This window comes from Nicotiana tabacum, chromosome 9 (assembly GCF_000715075.1).
Source record: "Nicotiana tabacum cultivar K326 chromosome 9, ASM71507v2, whole genome shotgun sequence".
Lineage (NCBI taxonomy): Eukaryota > Viridiplantae > Streptophyta > Magnoliopsida > Solanales > Solanaceae > Nicotiana > Nicotiana tabacum.
The window spans coordinates 100,341,521-100,361,496 of record NC_134088.1 but is presented as its reverse complement, the minus strand read 5'-3'; the positions used below and the strand labels follow the sequence as shown (position 1 = coordinate 100,361,496).

The following is a 19,976-nucleotide window of genomic DNA, read 5'->3' as shown; positions in this document are numbered from 1 at the left end:
ATCTTAAAACATCATAAGAACTTAGTCAAAACCTCAAATCACATCAAACGACGCTAAAACCACGAATCATACCACAATTCAAGCTTAAGGAACTTAAGAATTTTTAACTTTTAAATTCGATGCCGAAACCTATCAAATCAAGTTCGATTGACCTCAAATTTTGCACTCAAGTCATAAATGACATAACAACCCTATTCAAATTTCTAGAATCGGATTCCGACCCCCGATATCAAAAAGTCAACTCCCCGGTCAAACTTCCAAACTTAAATTTCTATTTTAGCCATTTCAAACCTAATTTTAACTACGGACTTCTAAATAATTTTTCAAACACGCTCCTAAATCCAAAATCACCAGACGGAGCAATTGGAATTATCAGAACACTGATCTGAGTCTGTTTGATCAAAATGTTGATCGAAGTCCACTTAAGTGAGTTTTAAAGTTCTATTTCACATTTTAATCAATTTTTCATATAAAAACTTTCCGGAAAAAATTTACGAACTGTGCACGCAAATCGAAAAATGATAAATAGTGCTTTTCGAGGTATTAGAATACAGAAATGAATGTTTAAATTAAAGATGACATTTTGGATCATCACATTTACTGCAGGGGCAATTTTGTTTTAAAAAAAAGGTAATTCTTTCTTGATATCTGAAAAAATAAAATATTATGCACCACAAAAAAAGGCCAAAAAATCAATTAAAATCAACCGAAGGGAATATTTAAAATACCTTAATTACAGGTTTAATAACGTAACTAAAATAATCTCATAGAAGAGAGTATCAAGAATAAGGTTAGTATAATGCATTGAGTACCAATTACGTCCACTTCAGATTTGGAGCGTGACATTAATCCTGAAGAATCTTTAAATAAATTAGATTGAGATAAATTGTTTCTCACATTAATTCTTACCAAATATAGCGATGGAACTATGGTCAGATTATTTTAAAAAAAATCCAAAATTTTGTTGTAAAAGTTGTTTACAAGATAAATATTTTATTTATTGCAGTGGATTAGCTATGTATTTTCCATCCTAATTTTAATATAATTAGTAGTAGCCAATAAATTTGCGCCAAAAAAATAATCAAGGCTCCGGATATTGTAAAAAAGGGTAGTATTTTATTTTAAATATTATAAATACTGTATTATTTATCTATGATTCCTCCACTTCATCTTTTGAAGAATGTGAAATAATTTTAAGGACATTTGAACTTGATTTTGAATCTATATGATTTTTACGAACGATAATTTTGAATTCAATTAACAGATTATTTTTACTCGTACTCCTTAAATCTTAATTTATTCTTAGTTCTTGATTGTGAACTTGATCTCTCAAGTGCCTTGTGTGGTGTCCCTTCTTGCATTTTAACTAAGTACCTTTTATTTTTCTTTCTTTCTTTCTCTTTGGCTTATTCTTTCAAGATTTTCAAGGACATATTAAATTTTTATTTTTTATTTTGTCACTGTAAAATTTTATGTAATTAAATTAAATGTCTATATAAAACTAGTAACAACATATAACATATAGTCAATAAACTTTGATTGATCCCAAGTTTTTTGACACGAAGTATAGATATATGTAAATCGGAAAAAAAATTATCATTTAAAAAAAATAATTTTGAATCTATAGTTCCAAAAAAAATAATGGATTCAATGACAATAATATAAAGGTTGAACATGTAAAATTTATATCCAAGAACTACCTCTTCATAATAGTGCATACATCTTCTTGAATTTCTTGATTCACCCTATTACTAACAATCTCTAATGTAAATATAAAAAGAACATATTAATCGAAATTATAATTTTGTTCAGTATGACATATTATTTTAAATTGGTAAAAATAATTACGGACTAATTGTGTACCACTATATATATATATATATATATATATATATATAATACCTTACATTCTCTTTCTCAATGGACGACAATTGTCTTGTAATATTGAAGTTTAAGTAAGACGAAATTAAATTAAAAAGGAACACTAGTTTTGGAATCTAAAGTTAGATTTACGACATAGATTTTCCATAAGATCGTGTTTGAAAATCCAGTTAGGAATATTTGAATGTAATTGGATATAATTATAAAATTTAACATGTTTGTCTCGCTAAGTAATTACTTGATCAATATGGATTTGAGTATAATTGAATTTACGACACTAGTTTTGCTTTCTATTCATTAGTATAAAATAATTATTAAGAAAAAAAATACCTTTTAAACTCATATTTATCTTTTCATTATCTAAAAAGTGCAACAAATCATAAATTTCATATTTTACTCAAGATATGAGTTGGTAAAAAAAATTCAATTCATAATTGAAACTTTTATTAATTATTTTAAATTAAGATATTATTTATTTGAAAGATAGTCAAGACACCGATAATTTTTTCGATATTAGTTATCAATTTATAATTATTTAATATTTTTAGTTTTCCGATATACGTTACCAATTTATAATTATTTATTTTTTAAAATATTATTTATTTGGAAGATACTTACTGCCTTTACAAGAACAACAATCTCAATATAATTTCACGTGTTAGGTATGGGAAGATAATTACTATTTTTAAGATATTATTTGTCAATTGATAATTATTTAATATATTTCGATAGGTTAATATGAAAAAACATTTATTTAACTGTGTAATAACTGTTGTCCAACCAAACATAACTGTGAGAATTATATTGTTATTACGTTTTGGCAAACAAACAGGTCATTGTAATTATTATATTATGTAATACCAGAGTGTGTAATTATCCTAGTAGTAATTATACAACTAGATAATTACACATGGCTTTTTTAAACAGACCCTAAAGAACCAAATTAAATGGTTTGTCGCCCAATATGAAATTAAATAAACTTGATGCTTTCCGATAAGAACTTTGAATTGTGTTCAAAGTAGAAAAACAATATTCCCAAAATTTTTTAAGTAAAAGCGGGGTTTGAGTTTCTCGAACTTGATAATTTTTATAAGATGGTTGTTTCAATCACAAGTACAATTAGTCTTAAAGTACTAATAAGTATATGTATCTTGCATGAATAAACTTATAGACTTATAGTTAAATACGAAGTATGAGTTTTTGATTTTTAACTACAAACTTTTTTCGTGGCCAATTATTGCACGAATTTAACTACAAAGTAAGTTGTAGTCATTTAAAATTATATATTTAGTGACAAAATATTATTGTGACTGAATTTTAAGTTAAATAGAGACAATAAAGTAATTGTCACTAATTGTTTGCACTATTAGTGACAAAAACTAAGGTCACAATTAAATATAAAATGTTATCGCTGAAATTTAAAATGTTTGACTACATATTATAATTCGTCACTATAGTAACAACATATTTTTTGTGACAGAAAATTTTTCATGTCGAAAATTTAATTAATTTTAAGACAAATGATGGTTCGTCGCTAATTGAGTACATCATTAGTGACAAAATAATACGTCATCGATAACTTTAAATTTGTGGCTAGTATTACTCAATAAATGACGCCAACTCATTTTTTGGTGGGAAACTTTAGTGGACACTTTACTACGAAATTTTATGTTTCGTCACTAAAAGTATGTGGTTCATGTATTTAAAGACGACTTATAATTTTTGTCACAAAAAGTAAATAATTAGTGACGAATTTTGTATTGTAGCTAAATTTCATATTTGTTGTAGCCAACATATCAAAATTCCTCATGGGGGATCCGTGCATCTTCTCTTTACATGCCCGTACCATCTCAACCTCGCTTCCCTCATTTTGTCGTCCACGGAGGCCATTTCCACCTTGTCTCAAATAACTTCGTTCCTAATCATATCTCTCATAGTATGCCCAGACATCTACCTCAACATTCTCATTTCTCCTACTCTCATCTTCTGAGTATGAGAGTTCTTGACAGACCAACACTCCGCCCCATACAACATAGCTGGTCTAACAAGCACTCTATAGAACTTACCTTTAAGTCTTGGTGGCACTTCTTATCACACAGGACACTGGATGCAAGCTTCCATTTCATCCACCCCACTCTAATACGATGTATGACATCATCATCAATCTCCCTATTTCATTAGATTATAAACCCCAGATACTTGAAACTTTCCCTTTTGTGGATGACTTATGTATTAATCCTCACTTCCGCATCTATCTCACGAGTTATGTTACTGAGCTTGCACTCCAAATACTTCATCTTAGTCCTACTCAACTTGAAACCTTTAGACTCCAGGGTCTGCCTCCAAACCTCCAGCCTAGTGTTAACCCCGTTGCATGTCTCGTCAATCAATACTATATCATCTGCAAATAACATACACCATGACACCTCCCCTTAAATATGCCACGTCAATACCTCCATCATCAAGGCAAAGAGAAAAGGGCTAAGAGTTGATCTCTGGTGCAACCTATCAGTACTGGGAAGTACTTTGATTCTCCTCCCACTGCTTTTACCCGGGTTTTGACCCCATCGTACATGTCCTTAACCGCCTTGATACACTACATGCACAACTCTTGCCTCCAAATATCTCCATAGAACCTCCATCAGAACTTTGTCCTATTCTTTTTCTAGGTCAATAAATACCATATATAAGTCCTTGTTCCTCTCTCTATACTGCTCCAACAATCTCCTAACAAGATGAATGGATGTTGTAGTGGATCGCCTCGACATGAATCCGAATTGGTTCTCGAAAATAGACACCCCCTACCTTCCCTACATTCCACCACCCTCTCCCAAATTTTTATTGTGTGGCTAAGTAGTTTGATACCCTTATAGTTGTTGCAATTTCTATCATCGCCCTTGTTCTTGTACAACATAATCATTATACTCCACCCCATTCTTGGGGAATCTTTGTCGTCCTAAAAAGACATTAAATAACCCAGTCAGCCACTCCACATCTGTCTTGCCTGTGCTTTTCCTAAATTCCACCGGTATCTCATCTGACCCGGTCGCTTTCCCCTCCTCATCTTACTCGTAGCCCCCTTAACCTCCTTAAACTTAATACGCCTACAAAATCCAAAATCTCGACGCCTCTCGGAGTGTTCTAAATCGCTCAACACAATATTCCTGTCCCCTCTTTATTCAAGAGCTTATGGAAGTATATCTTCCATTTTCGCTTAATGTGTGCCTCCTCTACCAATACTTTGCCTTCCTCGTCTTTGAACTGTCAAATTAAAAAAACTCTGTACTAGTACTCTCTCAACCATATTAAAAAACTTTTACTGTACTGGAATTGTCAAATTAAAGGAGTGGAGACTGGAGTCTAAGCAATGTGCATCTAATTTTAGTGTTTGGAAACGGCCACAAGAGGAATGAAAGGATTAGAAGGCTTTAGGGTAGTTTGTTTAGTCAAAACATGTTCAGAAGTTTTATTTATATTGAAATTTGCCCCCTCTCCTCTCCTTTTTCTCTTCTTCTTTCAGTTCAATCGATAGTTTTTTTCAACACATTACACATTAGTCATGAAGTTGATCCAATCAGAACTCCAAAAGAAAAAAATGTATGTCAAAGCATGAAACATGGATGGTCTTACCTTGTCTGCAAATGTATGTATGGACATTTGTCACTTGGCCTCCAAAAGTGTCTTCTTGCTCTTGTCGAATCTGCTGTGCTGATAAGGCTAGGTGAATACAACAGTCATGTAACTCGATCAACTGCAGTGTAAGAATATTTGCAAATTCTTGTGGGATCTCTTCTAGCCACAGGCAGTGGGATATAAAAAGTCTCTCAAGGACTGGAAAATGATCCTCAGTAGCTTTCCACTCGGTGAAACAAAGCATATGACACAGTGACAAGAACTTTAATCGAGGAAACCCTCCTTCAGTGGGTTCCCGTACATGTGGTCTCGGATTCAACTCCGCATGCGTCGTCTTCCAATTCGAGTGTCACGAGGTTAGGCAACATGCCAACAATGTCCATAGCCTCCCAAGGAAGACACGTCCCCCCTAATGTCAGCCTTCTAAGGGTTGGTGGAAAGGTACTTCGATATTTCAAAAACTTTTTACGTGCATGCAACTTGTACTGGGCAAAGATATTGTCATCCATTTTTCCAACTATAACTCTAAGTGCTTCAATTAGAGGCAAAGAGGAAACATGTATCCACAATTCATGAGCAACTCCGTTCTACACGATTTCCAAGTTCTTCAAGTTAGGCATTAATGCAAAAATTTTCTTTTCACATCATGCAGGACCAACACCAGTTATAGTATGCAAGTGTTCTAAAACTGCATGCTTCTCTTCACCACTAGGCATAATCGGAGGACATAACCATCCTGAATTCATAAAGCGTAGAGTCCTTAACTGCGGCATCCTCCAAATGTTTAAAGGTATCTTATCTGCCCAATTCTTTCCTATTTCAATGATCAAAATTTGCAACTTTTGAAGATTGAAAAGAGGGAGAAATTCATGGTCTCTAATGTACAAGGATAGATACCTTAGATGCACCAAATCAAATACTAAAGTTGGAATTTTACCATAAAAGTATAACTTTCTCAAATCAAATACTCTGATCATTTTGAAATTCTTGAATCCTAAACTCTCTCCCCGCATGTCTGCGTGCTTCTTGATAGACAATAGTGCGTATTTTCTTTTGATCACAGCGATGAGAGTTGAACCAATAAAAATTGCTAATCAGGCGAACAATCATTAGACAATCCCGTTTGGATGATCGGGAGACACGCGTGACGCTATTCCGTGGTTTACTATTTATAACAGGTAGAAAGTTCTCACTTCGTCTTGTCTTAAGCATAACTCATGTAAGAGGTCGTGGATCTTACATGTTTCCACTTCTCCCCAAAAACTATGCTCGCTTACAAGAACTACATTTCTGTCTATAAGTTCTTGCAAACATTTTTCAGCTATGTTCTCCAAACTTTTATTATCAGCTTGCTTTAAAAACCCCTCTGCAACCCATAGCTCCACTAATCTTCTCACATCAACCTCTTCATCTTCGGGAAAAATTCCAAAATATAGAAAACAAGCTTTTAGGTGTTGAGGTAGATAGTAGTAACTTAACACGAGGATTTTTCTAAAATTACCTTGACTATAATTTTTGTGCTATTCACTGCTAAAAAAACTGGAATATAGAAATAATTAAATCTAGGTATCATCTTTCCTCTGACATATTTCATTCTAATATTCAGTAGTTCATACTCCACTGTATGGAATTTTCAAACTTCATCATAGTGTGTTAAGGTATTTTTGTTCACACATTATTATGCTACTATTAAAAAGTGACGATTTAAAATGAAAAACAAGAAATAAAAACACAACCAAATGCATATTGAAAACGAAAGCAAGAAATAAAAATACAACCAAATGCATAAGGATCTTAATTTCATAACACTGTGCTCAAGAAAAATAGAAAGCTCTAGACGAAGTGTGATGAAATATCGTTGCAGCTACCTTCCTCAGTCAGCTGGAATCTCTCTTCAGTAAATGATGACATTGGAAGCAGTAAGCTATTGAAAAGAAAAGAAGTGCAAATATTAGCATCTTAACCATCAAATTACAGTTAAAGTACAATCTTCAAGCATATATTGGGATAATAAAAAATACTAGTAATAAACAAGTTCAAAACCAGTATATTTTCAGCTCTTTCTTTGTTAAATCATTCCCAATAATATTATTGTTATAAAAGTTGGTGTATAAGTGGTATGACAAATGTAACAAAGTTACTGTAAGAATTCAGTGCAATTCAAATAACTCAAGTGTTTCGAAATGTCAAATTAAAAAAATGTTGTACTAATATTTCCTCAACCATATTTAAAAACTTTTACTGTACTCGAATTGTCAAATTAAAGAAAAGAGAGGAGTAGAGGAGACTAAGCAATGTGCATGTAATTTTAGTGTATGAAACGGCCACAAGAGAAATGAAAGGATTAGAAGGCTTCAGTGTAGTTTGTTTAGTCAAAATATGTTCAGAAGTTCTATTTATTTTAAATTTTGCCTCCTCTCCTCTTCTCTTTCTCTTCTTCCTTCAATTCAGTCGATAGCTCTTTTAACACATTAGTCGTGAAGTTGATCCAATCCAGAAGAAAGAAATATTTTGACACTCACAAAAAAGCATGGTGATATGTTCTATTTGTCAATCTTACCTTGTCCACAATTGTATGTGTGGACATATGTCACTTGGCTTCCAAAAGTGGCTTCTTGCTCTTGTTCAATCTGCTGTGCTGATATGGCCAGGTGAATACAACAGTCATGTAACTCGATCAATTGAAGTGTAAAAATATTTGCAAAGTCTTGTGGGATATCTTCTAGCTGCGGACAATGAGATATAAAGAGTCTCTCCAAGACAGGAAAATGATCTTCGGTAGCCTTCCACTTTGTGAAACAAAGCATATGACATAGTGACAAGAACTTTAATCTAGGAAACCCTCCTTCAGAAGGTTTCCACGCGGTCTTAGGTTAACTCCGCAGGCATCGTCTTCCAGTTCGAGTATCTCGAGGTTAGGCAACATGCCAACAATGTCCATAGCCTCTCAAGGAAGACATGTCCCGCCTAATGTCAACCTTCCAAGGGTTGGTGGAAAAGTGCTTTTATATTTCAAAAAAGCATCATGTGCTTTTGATCGGTACAGGGAAAAGGCCCTATAATCAATTTTTCCAACTATAATTCTAAGTACCTCAATTAGAGGCAAACAGGAAATACCTATCCACAATTCATGAGCAACTCCGGTCAACACGATTTCCAAGTTCTTCAAGTTAGGCATTAATGCAAAAATTTCCTTTTCACACCATGCAGGACCAACACCAGTTATAGTTTGCAGTTTTTCTAAAACCGCATGCTTCTCTTCACCACTAGGCATAATCGGAGGACATAACCATCCTAAATTCATAAAGCGTAGAGTCCTTAACTGTGGCATCCTCCAAATGTTTAAAGGTATCTTATCTGCCCAATTCTTTCTTATTTCAATGATCAAAATTTGCAACTTTTGAAGGTTGAAAAGAGGGAGAAATTCATGGTCTCTAATGTACAAGGATAGATACCTTAGATGCACCAAATCAAATACTAAAGTTGGAATTTCACCATAAAAGTATAACTTTCTCAAGTCAAATACTCTGATCATTTTGAAATTCTTGAATCCTAAACTTTCTCTCCCCGCATGTCTGCGTGCACCTTGATAGACAATAGTGCGTATTTTCTTTTGATCACAGCGATGAGAGTTGAACCAATAAAAATTGCTAATCAGGCGAACAATCATTAGACAATCCCGTTTGGATGATCGGGAGACACGCGTGACGCTATTCCGTGGTTTACTATTTATAACAGGTAGGAAGTTCTCACTTCGTGCTTGTCTTAAGCATAACTCATGTAAGAGGTCGTGGATCTTACATGTTTCCACTTCTCCCCAAAACCTATGCTCGCTTACAAGAACTACATTTCTGTCTATAAGTTCTTGCAAACATTTTTCAGCTATGTTCTCCAAACTTTTATTATCAGCTTGCTTTAAAAATCCCTCTGCAACCCATAGCTCCACTAATCTTCTCACATCAACCTCTTCATCTTCGGGAAAAATTCCAAAATATAGAAAACAAGCTTTTAGGTGTTGAGGTAGATAGTAGTAACTTAACACGAGGATCTTTTCACATTGTCTACCAAGATCTTTAAATATTGCTGATTTTACATCATGTGCAACTTGCTCCCATCCATATACTCCATTGTTGCATTTAGATAGAAGCCCAACAACTATAGTAATGGTCAAGGGCATTCCATGACAATTTTCTGCAACTTTCTTACCAATTTTCACTAATTCTGGAGAGAGCTCTACTTTCTCAAGAAGCTTCGATTGCAACCAAATTTTCTCCGGACTTAGAGAAAGCATGTGATGAGGAGGCTTACCTGGAGCAGCATAACTGGCTACATTCCCGCACCTTGTGGTAAGTAGGCTATGACTTCCTTTGCAATCTGGAAACCATAGACTTATATCATCCCAAGCTTTGCTGCTCCATATATCGTCGATGACAACTAGGTACCTGTGTTTCCACAGCCTCTGTTTCAATTTGCCTGCTTGCTCACCATCATCCCTTGCTACATGACGTACTTCTTTCATTGATGGAATACAATGAAGAAGCGGCACCAGCTTCTTTCAAACACAATAACCCATGCTAGAATGTTAAAATGTGATTTAATTTCTGTAGGCATTCTTATTAGTTCTAATTCCATAGACATAATAGGCATTAGGTTAGCTTGAATAGGCGAGTAAGAACTCGACAGATTCTTATGAGCAATATTAACCTTGTTAACCAATAAACTAGATAAAATAGTTAGTCAATTCAATTGAAGAATACAATAAGAATGTTAGATAGCACACAACCCTATATCGTTTTCATCACATTGATAATATAAAACTTTGTTATTCATTTGTCTTCACGAACAACATTTCCATTGGGGCTTCGCGGTGCCAACCAAGAATGATGCCTCCGGTCTTGACTTCCACCTGTTTCGCTTTCCTCCTATCTCTAGTTCCACGTATTGCTCTATTATATGAGCATTTAATATGAACCGATTTTATCCTATACAAATATTAAGCTCTTAGATTACCACAAAAAAAAAAAAAAAAAAAAAACTACAACTGTGATTGACAAATGAGGACGCAACAAAAGTCATCAACGTAACTTAGAAATCCTTAAATCGAAAAAGATAACAAAAACTGGTAAGTAATTAATACATATATGCAAAAGGGGCTATGAAAGAAAAAGGGAAAAACCTCTCGGCAGTGGCGACGTTGGTGGAAACATCGTCGGTACAGGCAAACTGCAGAGCAGCAACAGTCACCAATCGTTTCTTCTCCGCCATTTTTCGCAGTGTGAGATTCTGCTAGAGTGGAGTGAAATTAATTGATATGCTTTTCCAATTATACAATAAAGAATATTTTAAAAGGAAAGGCGGTAGGTGTGTGCATTATTTTATTTTTATTAGACTGGATTCTCTAGTAATGAAAATTAAAAATGTTCTTTTGTTCACATGTTTTGAATCCAAAAATTTGCACTCCATCAACTTTATTGAAGGAATTTTCTGTCATATTTTAAATTTGAACATTAGAATTGTAGAAATATTTTATTTTATTTTTATTAATATGCTTTTATATGAACAATGACACGTCAAAGATCACAAGAATATAAATAATACTTCAGTATTATTATGTGTTAATTTTTTTTCTATAAATATTTTTTGTTCTGTTGCTTTTCATATAGAGAACATAGATGTTTTCATGATGTAATTCTATTTTGGCTTTAATTATTTAATAAATATTTGTCGCCTTCAAAAAATTAATTCTTTTTTTCCTTTCTAATGTTGACCTCAACTATATATATACAATGTCATATTAAATGATGGAACTCTTTCCTCTAAAATGTCTAGTACAATAAGTTCAATGTTTGTACGTATAATACTACTTGTTTTTTTTTTTTTGTACAAAACTCATAGAGATCTTATTTTGTTTTGTTTTCCCGTGAAAAGCTTCTTATATATCCGGTCTTCGATTAATCGAATAGTAACTCTATAATTTACAAAAGTAATTTTAAAAGAGCGATAATAATAATTTCTTGACGAAAACATTATTAAGTTGATAAAAATGAAGGAAATTTGAATATCTTCTCTTCTTACGAAGGGAAAAAAGAGCCAAAGAAAACATCAAATGACCATAAACTATTTGGCATAGGCATGTTCTCCCTTAATCATGATTTTTAACTATTACGATATTAATAGCTGTCACACCTCCTTTTTTTCAGATGGGATAAGGGAGTTTTTTCAATTAAAGTGACATTAATCGAAATGAGATTATTTATTTAATTCAGAGTTACCACTTGGAATAATTTATGGTGTCCCAAGTTACCGATTTATTTTAAATCCCAAATCGAGGAAATTGACTTTATTTATGATCCGCGAACACAGAAGACCGGGTAAGGAATTCTGTTAACCTGGGAGAAGGTGTGAGGCATTCCCGAGTTCCATGGTTTTAACACGGTCACTTAACAATTAATACTAGGCGTAATTATCTGATTTATTACATGTTTTAAACTAATTGTGCATGTTGTCTTTTACCGCTTTTAATATTTATGAAATTTATTTGAACAAGTCGCGATGTCGCGCACTCGTTATTTTTGTACATATTACAAATTGCGCCACGTGAAGTCCGCGATTTACAACATGTTTATTTTAATTATTTGAATGGTCAAGTTACGTGAAACGCGCACTTGAGTTGAGATTTACGTATCATGACTATGCAACGGGAACTGTACCCATAGTCACAATGATATATTAATCGCGCCTAAAGTAAGTTACGATGTTTGTTTATAAGTGTTTTATTTTTCTAAGTTTTGAAATTGTTGTAAGGCCACAAATTATGAAGATAATTATGACATATGGGTAAGTCTCCAACTAATCCAAACATAATCAAACATCTCCTAAAATCCAACAAATCTCAGTCACGTCACAATAAATAAACTAAAACAAATGCTAACTAGCACTGAAAGTAACGCAACTTAGTATTACTAAAAGAAATACAAAGATACTACATGAAACACTTTAATCATTTAAACAAACAAACTATCCATAAAACAGTTGGCCATTAACTCCATATGTGTTCAAACTCTTCATTCCATATGATTGAAACATATCATATTGTGCACCTTCCTCTTTTTGTCTTATCTTTCATAATTTTTTCCAAACATCAATGATATATCTAGACCACGTAGCTACTAAAATCTTGATTTTGGAAGTTAGAACAATTTTGGTGTGCACAAAGTGAAGAAACACCAGTAATTGTACCATTTTAAGACTGTGTTACACGATAATTCTTCATAAAATGTAGAACTCTACTTGTTTTGACCTTGTTGGATATTAATCAAAAGTTTAAGATGTCAAGATAATATTAGTTATATATTCAACACATCTCATCTCACATTAACATAATTAAACGGGTAAATCCATGAAGCACCGCTAAAGCTAGCCAAAGTGAAAATTTTATTTAAAAAGTAGAAGAGAATGGACCTTTATATTGATGAACAAAGCTGAAAATTTGCAACTCAATCAGAATAACAAAACAACAATTATTGGACTGAAATGCTGAAATCGCGAACCGGAACCTCGACTCGGCACCGGAAAACTCGAAACCCAAATTGACTTCTGCTTTCTGTTCTTCTTTTCCCGCCGTCCTCGTGACTATGTGTGCATCTGTCTATTTTCTCTTTTTGGGGGGTTAGGTCTCTTATGTGATGACTCGCCATGTCATCATGCCACATAAGCGCCATTTGGCATATATTAATGCCATGTGAAAGTTTACATAGGAGGAATGCTTGCATTTGTGAGAAGATTCTAGAGAAATATGGATATTTCCTTTGGAAGATCCTAGATGTTTATGGATTTGCTAGGAAAGTCCTTGGAATCTTCTAGGCTTGTAGAGAATTCTAGAGAAAGCCCTTATCTTATAAATATTAAGGACTTGTGTAACAATTAATATTTGCACACTAGCCTCTAGGAGACTAGTATATAAAGGAGGCCATTCATTTGTAATTCATCAAGCAAACACTTCAAGTTTTCTCTAATACAAAGCTTCCTTTAACAATTCTCTTGTATTCTTTCTATCATTCTCTTAGCGATCTTGAGTGTAGTAAGGCTGACTTGGCATACCAAGAATGTGATAAAATTGTCAAGTGTCGCACGTGTACTTAGTTAACGACTAAGGACGTGACAACGTGGTATCAAAGCAAAGGTTGCGACTAAGGGAATGGTGAATGACGGAGAAATTAATGTTGCCAACACCCAAGCCAATGTCATCTAGGATTCTGCTGGCAAGAGCGGCCGTAACAAAAAGAGAAATGCCACCAACAAGGGCCAGGAGGTGCCACTCGAGGTTGTGTCAAACGAAAGGCTTACATCCCAAGAACCATCTGCCACTGAGGCAAGCGAGGATGAAGTGGAGGTCCTGCCTGAGGACGTCTCGCTCGGTAAAGAGTGGGTGATGAAGATGAACGCGGGGATGGACGCCGTGGAGATCTTTGGCCTACGCTTGGGGAAGGTGGAAGGCACCCTTAGTGTTCTTGAGGGGCACACTCTTGAAGAGATTGAGAGCATCCGAAATGACTTGGAGGGATGTATACGGACCGAGATGGAACTAAGGCAAACTATCACTGCCTTAGAGTGCAGACTCATGGAGGCTTTGAGTACTATCGATGCTATGAAGACAAAGATAGAGTCACTCGAGGAGCATGTTAGTACTGGCGTGACCAAGGCAGCCAGCAATGTTGTGGTGACGAGGGAGGCCAAGATCGAGGCTCCCAAGCCCCCGGTGTTCAAAGGTGTTCGTGATGCGCAAGAAGTGGAAAACTTCCTTTGGCACTTGGAGAACTACTTCAATCACGGCAAAGTGAAGGACGACGAGGCCATGATCAACACGACGGTGTTATACCTCTCAGAGACTGCCATTCTATGGTGGAGAAGGAAGATGGCCGACATGGATAAAGGTATATGTACTATTAGCACGTGGGATCAGTTCAAAGACGAGTTCAAGCGAGAGTTCTTTCCAAACAATGTCTTGTACGAGGCAAGGCGCAAACTTAGGAAGTTGAAGCAAACAGGGAGCATACGTGTCTATGTCAAGGAGTTCACTACCCTTATGCTTCAAATCCCCAACCTGACCAATGATGACTTGTTGTTCCACTTCATGGACGGGTTGCAAAATTGGGCTAAGCAGGAGTTACAATGCCGACAAGTCGCAAATATAGACCAAGCCATAGTGGAGGCTGAATCATTGATGGATTTCAGGCATGACAAGCACGACAAAGGGAAAGTCAAAGAATCAAAGTTTAACAATGTTAAAGGTGGGCGAGACCGTGGCAAAGTCAAGGAGATACAACAACAATACTACAAGACTCAAGATTCCAAAAAGCAGAGTGGTCGTCAGGGCTACACCGAGAAGAAGGTGCAGGCCGAGAAGAAAGGATGTTACATATGCGGAGGGCCGCACAACTTCAGGAATTGTCCCGACCTAAAGAGCCTTAGCGCCATGGTCCATGAACGGAAGGAGCAGCCGCAAGGAGAGAGTTCGGGAACCGCACAGTTAGGTATGATCGGATTATGCGGTGCTGTCACAAAGCAATCTATCCAACCTACCGAGAATGGAAACCAGTACGTGGATCTCACCATCAACAACAAGCCTGCTCGTGCAATGGTGGATACTGGAGCAACTCATAATTTCGTGACTGAGGCTGCCGCAAAAAGACTAGAATTGAAGCTTGCTCCAACCAACTCCCGCGTCAAGACCGTGAATGCCGAGGTACAAAATGCTCGTTGGGTAGCTAATGGAGTTGGTGTCAAATTGGGAACTTGGAAAGGTATGACAAACTTTACCGTAACCGCTATGGATATCTTTGACATCATATTGGGACAAAAGTTCTTTAGACATTGTCATACTTTGATCGATCCCTACCTCCAACATCTCTTGGTTATGGAGCGAGAAGGAGTTTGCATGGTACCTACAGTGTCTATGCCACACGGACAGAGCCAAGCACAACTCTCAGCTATGCAGGTTGTCAAGGGGATCAAGAAGGGGGAGCCGACGTTCGTGGCAACCATCGCAAGTCTGGAGGAAGACAAGAGTTTTCAAGAGACACTACCACCTTGCATAGAGTAGTTGCTTGAAGAAAACAAAGATGTCATGCCCGAGGAGTTGCCTAAGCACTTGCCGCCTAGGCGAGAGGTGGATCACAAGATTGAGTTGGAGCCAGGGGCTAAGCCACCCGCATTTGCCCCAGATCGTATGGCACCTCCCGAGCTAGAGGAGCTTAGGAAACAATTGAAAGAGTTGCTAGATGCTGGTCACATTCGCCCATCAAAGGAACCTTTCGGCGCACCAGTATTGTTCCAGAAGAAGAAGGATGGATCACTACGCTTGTTCATAGACTACCGAGCACTTAATAAGGTCACAGTGAAGAATAAGTACCCGATCCCGCTCATTGCTGACTTATTCGATAGACTTGGGCAAGCTAAGTATTTTACCAAGGTAGATCTTCGCAAGGGCTACTACCAGGTTCGCATTGCAGAGGGGGATGAACCAAAGACAACATGTGTGACGAGATATGGAGCCTTTGAGTGGTTGGTGATGCCTTTCGGCTTAACCAATGCACCTGCCACATTTTGCACCCTTATGAATAAGATTTTCCATCCCTACCTTGATCAGTTCGTGCTAGTCTACCTAGATGACATAGTCATCTACAACAACACCTTGGAAGAGCACATGAAGCACTTAAGGAAGGTTTTCCAAGTCTTGCGGGAGAACGGGCTATACATCAAGAGGGAGAAATGCGAGTTTGCACAATCAAAGGTGCACTTCTTAGGCCATGTTATTAGCAATGGCGAGCTACGCATGGACGAGGCTAAGGTACGTGCTATCCAGGAGTGGGAGGCACCTATAAAGGTAACTGAGTTGAGATCCTTCCTTGGCCTTGTTAACTACTATCGTCGGTTCATCTGTGGCTACTCAGCAAAGGCCGCACCATTGACTGAGTTGCTAAAGAAGAACAAGTCATGGGTTTGGACGGAGCATTGTCAAAGGGCATTTGAAGACCTCAAGGCAGCTGTAACAGAGGAGCCAGTCTTGGCATTACCTGAATTTGCCAAGACATTTGAAGTACATACAGATGCCTCATATTTTGCCATTGGGGGTGTCTTGATGCAGGATAAGCATCCCATAGCATTTGAGAGTCGCAAATTAAATGAGACGGAGCGGCGTTACATAGTGCAAGAGAAGGAGATGACTGCTATTGTACATTGTCTTCGTACATGGCGACATTATTTGCTTGGGTCAAGGTTCGTGGTCAAGACCGACAATGTAGCTACTAGCTACTTTCAGACGCACAAGAAGCTCACCCCAAAACAGGCTCGATGGCAGGATTTCTTGGCCGAATTTGATTATGTGCTGGAGTATAAGCCGGGCAAAGGCAATGTTGTTGCCGATGCCTTGAGCCGAAAAGCCGAGCTTGCTGCAATCACTTCAACAAGATGGGACATTCGTGAGGCTATAAAAGAAGGCATGCAACACGATCCAGAAGCCAAACAACTTATCGAGTTAGCCAACCAGGGCAATACGAGACGTTTTTGGGTCGAAGACGACCTACTACTTACCACAGGTCAGCGGGTCTACGTGCCTAAGTTTGGAGACATTATACGGCAGATTATAAGGGAGAGTCATGACACAATGTGGGCTGGTCATCTAGGCCAACGTCGCACTAGGGCCTTGGTTGAGTCAGTCTACTATTGGCCACGCATGTGAGATAACATAGAGTGTTATGTGTAGACTTGTCTTGTCTGTCAACAGGACAAGGTTGAGCAACAAAAACCCAGAGGACTTTTGGAGCCACTACCAGTTACAGAGCGTCCATGTGAGAGCGTGACTATGGACTTTATCACTTGCCTACCGAAGTCTGACGGTTATGGTACTATTATGGTGGTCGTGGATAGATTTTTCAAATATGCCACCTTCATGCCCACCACACCAGGTTGCACTGCCAAGGAATCCGCCAAGCTATTCTTTAAGAATGTGGTGAAGTATTGGGGCTTACCAAGGCATATTATCAGTGATCGAGACCCCCGTTTTACTGGGAACTTTTGGAGAGAATTATTTGACATACTTGGCACGAAACTGCACTTTTCCACTAGTTTCCACCCACAGACAGATGGACAAATGGAACGGGTCAATGCCTTACTAAAATGCTATTTGAGGCATTATGTAAGCGCGCATCAGAAAGATTGGTCAAGGCTACTAGACATCGCCCAATTCTCTTATAACTTGCAGCGGAGTGAGTCCACAGGACGGACACCATTTGAGCTAGCCACAGGCCAACAGCCACAAACTTCACATTCATTACCAGCCGCGTTCGAGGGAAAGAGTTTGGGGGCTTATCATATGGCCAAAGGATGGGAGGAGCTTGACACTGCTAAGTCCTACTTGGATAAGGCAGCTAAGAAGATGAAGAAGTTTGCAGATCGTAAGCGACGTCCCATGGACTATAGAGTTGGGGACATGGTCATGGTGAAGTTTAATCCAAGACAGTTTAAGGCACTACAGGGCATGCATCAGAATCTGATTCGTAAGTATGAGGGGCCATTTAAGATAGTCGCCAAGGTAGGCAAGATCTCATACAAGCTTGACATGCCATCATATCTTAAGATCTACCCTATCTTCCATGTCAGCATGCTTAAGCCCTATCATGAAGACAATGATGATCCAAGTAGGGGCCAATCAAGTCGAGCGCCTATTACTATCACCGCCTCGCACAATCGGGAGATTGAGGCTATTATTGATTACCAGGCCAGGTGAAAATAAGGGCAAAAAGCCACCGCAATGTTCCTCGTCCATTGGAAAGGGAAATCACCGGAGGAGGCCACATGGGAACGTTATGAAGATTTATGGCAATTCAAAGATAAGATCCGAGAGTTTATGCAGCAACATTACGCCGCGGTCGTCGCAACATTAGGTGGGGGAGAGTGTGATGACTCGCCATGTCATCATGCCACATAAGCGCCATTTGGCATATATTAATGCCATGTGGAAGCTTACATAGGAGGAATGCTTGCATTTGTGAGAAGATTCTAGAGAAGTATGGACATTTCCTTTGGAAGATCCTAGATGTTTATGGATTTGCTAGGAAAGCCCTTGGAATCTTCTAGGTTTGTAGAGAATTCTAGAGAAAGCCCTTTATCTTATAAATATTAAGGACTTGTGTAACAATTTATATTTGCACACTAGCCCCTAGGAGACTAGTATATAAAGGAGGCCATTCATTATAATTCATCAAGCAAACAATTCAAGTTTTCTCTAATACAAAACTTCTTTTAACAATTCTCTTGTGTTCTTTATACCATTCTCTTAGCGATCTTGAGTGTAGTAAGGCTGACTTGGCATACCAAGAACGTGACAAAATTGTCAAGTGTCGCACGTGTACTTAGTTAATGACTAAGGACGTGACACTTAGCTTAGAAAAATCTCTTGGAGATAAGAGGTTAGACGGCAGAAGCTCTTTTAGGAATTAGGTCCCTTTTTTTTTCTTTTATGTTTTTGTGTGCGTAGATATATAGGCATGTGTGTGCGCAATTGTATTTGGAATTGGGATAAGAATTTGGGAAGTTTCTTGGAAGGCCACCTTTGCTAGCTGTCATTGAAGAATTAATTTACTATGTGAGTGTGTGCATATGTAGCTGAGATGGCTAAGGGACAAAAGAGTGACATTTGTATATTATCCCTAAAGGAGTGAGTGATAAAATATATAATAAAGTCAATCAAAGTGCAGTTGTGTGCACTGTGATCACGTGAAATCCAATGGTAAGGGCAAAATTTGTGAAATGGAAACAATATGGAATCTTCCCTTTTTTTAGTTAAGTGAAAGAGATTATTATTCCTACTAAATTGAAATAATAAGATAAAATATTAACTAACTACTTCTAGTATAAGAATATACATATTTTAAAAGAATTTTCTTTCTTTTGCAAAAACAAAAATAAAAAAATAAAAAAAACTACTCTAAGAATATAAAATATTTTTGTGGTTTCAATTTTATCAATTAAACCTAATAAAAAATAAAATAAAGGCTAAAATATTAAGATTAAACTTAGCAAGTATTTACATACTAAAAAGTAATGAAAAACTCAAATATAATCAAAAATTAGGTGATCACAATAGCTATTCGAATAGTAGGTAGGTACTTTTATCAGTGTTGCTAATTAAAATATTTTAAGGACTTTCATTTGAAAGAAAAAAGAGAGAAAGATGAATATATTTGAGAACCAAAATATCGTAATATCACTATTTAGAGAAGATCCACATTCCTTATGTTTTTAAAATAATCTGGTATCTAAAATTCCTGAACTTGATTAATTCACATTCACATCGTATAAGGTCATCAAAGAGGGAATAGCTCCCCTATCAAAAGTTTTTTTTGTTGTTGTTAAAATTAATATGTGAATTGAACTTGAGACCTGTTTAAGATGACGAACTC

At 36.7% G+C, this 19,976-nt stretch overlaps 1 protein-coding gene across 1 annotated transcript; it reads right to left on the bottom strand.

Moving 5' to 3' along the window:
* Window positions 1-7,240: 7,240 nt before the first annotated feature.
* Window positions 7,241-10,815, bottom strand: LOC142164270 (putative late blight resistance protein homolog R1B-16). The gene is made up of 3 exons (XM_075221941.1): window positions 10,691-10,815; window positions 8,075-10,066; window positions 7,241-7,438 (listed from the first exon to the last, which is right to left on the bottom strand). Exon 2 carries the CDS (start codon window positions 10,031-10,033, stop codon window positions 8,462-8,464), a length of 1,572 nt encoding a protein of 523 aa, XP_075078042.1. The 5' UTR covers window positions 10,034-10,066; window positions 10,691-10,815; the 3' UTR covers window positions 7,241-7,438; window positions 8,075-8,461.
* Between the last annotated feature and the right edge of the window lie 9,161 nt (window positions 10,816-19,976).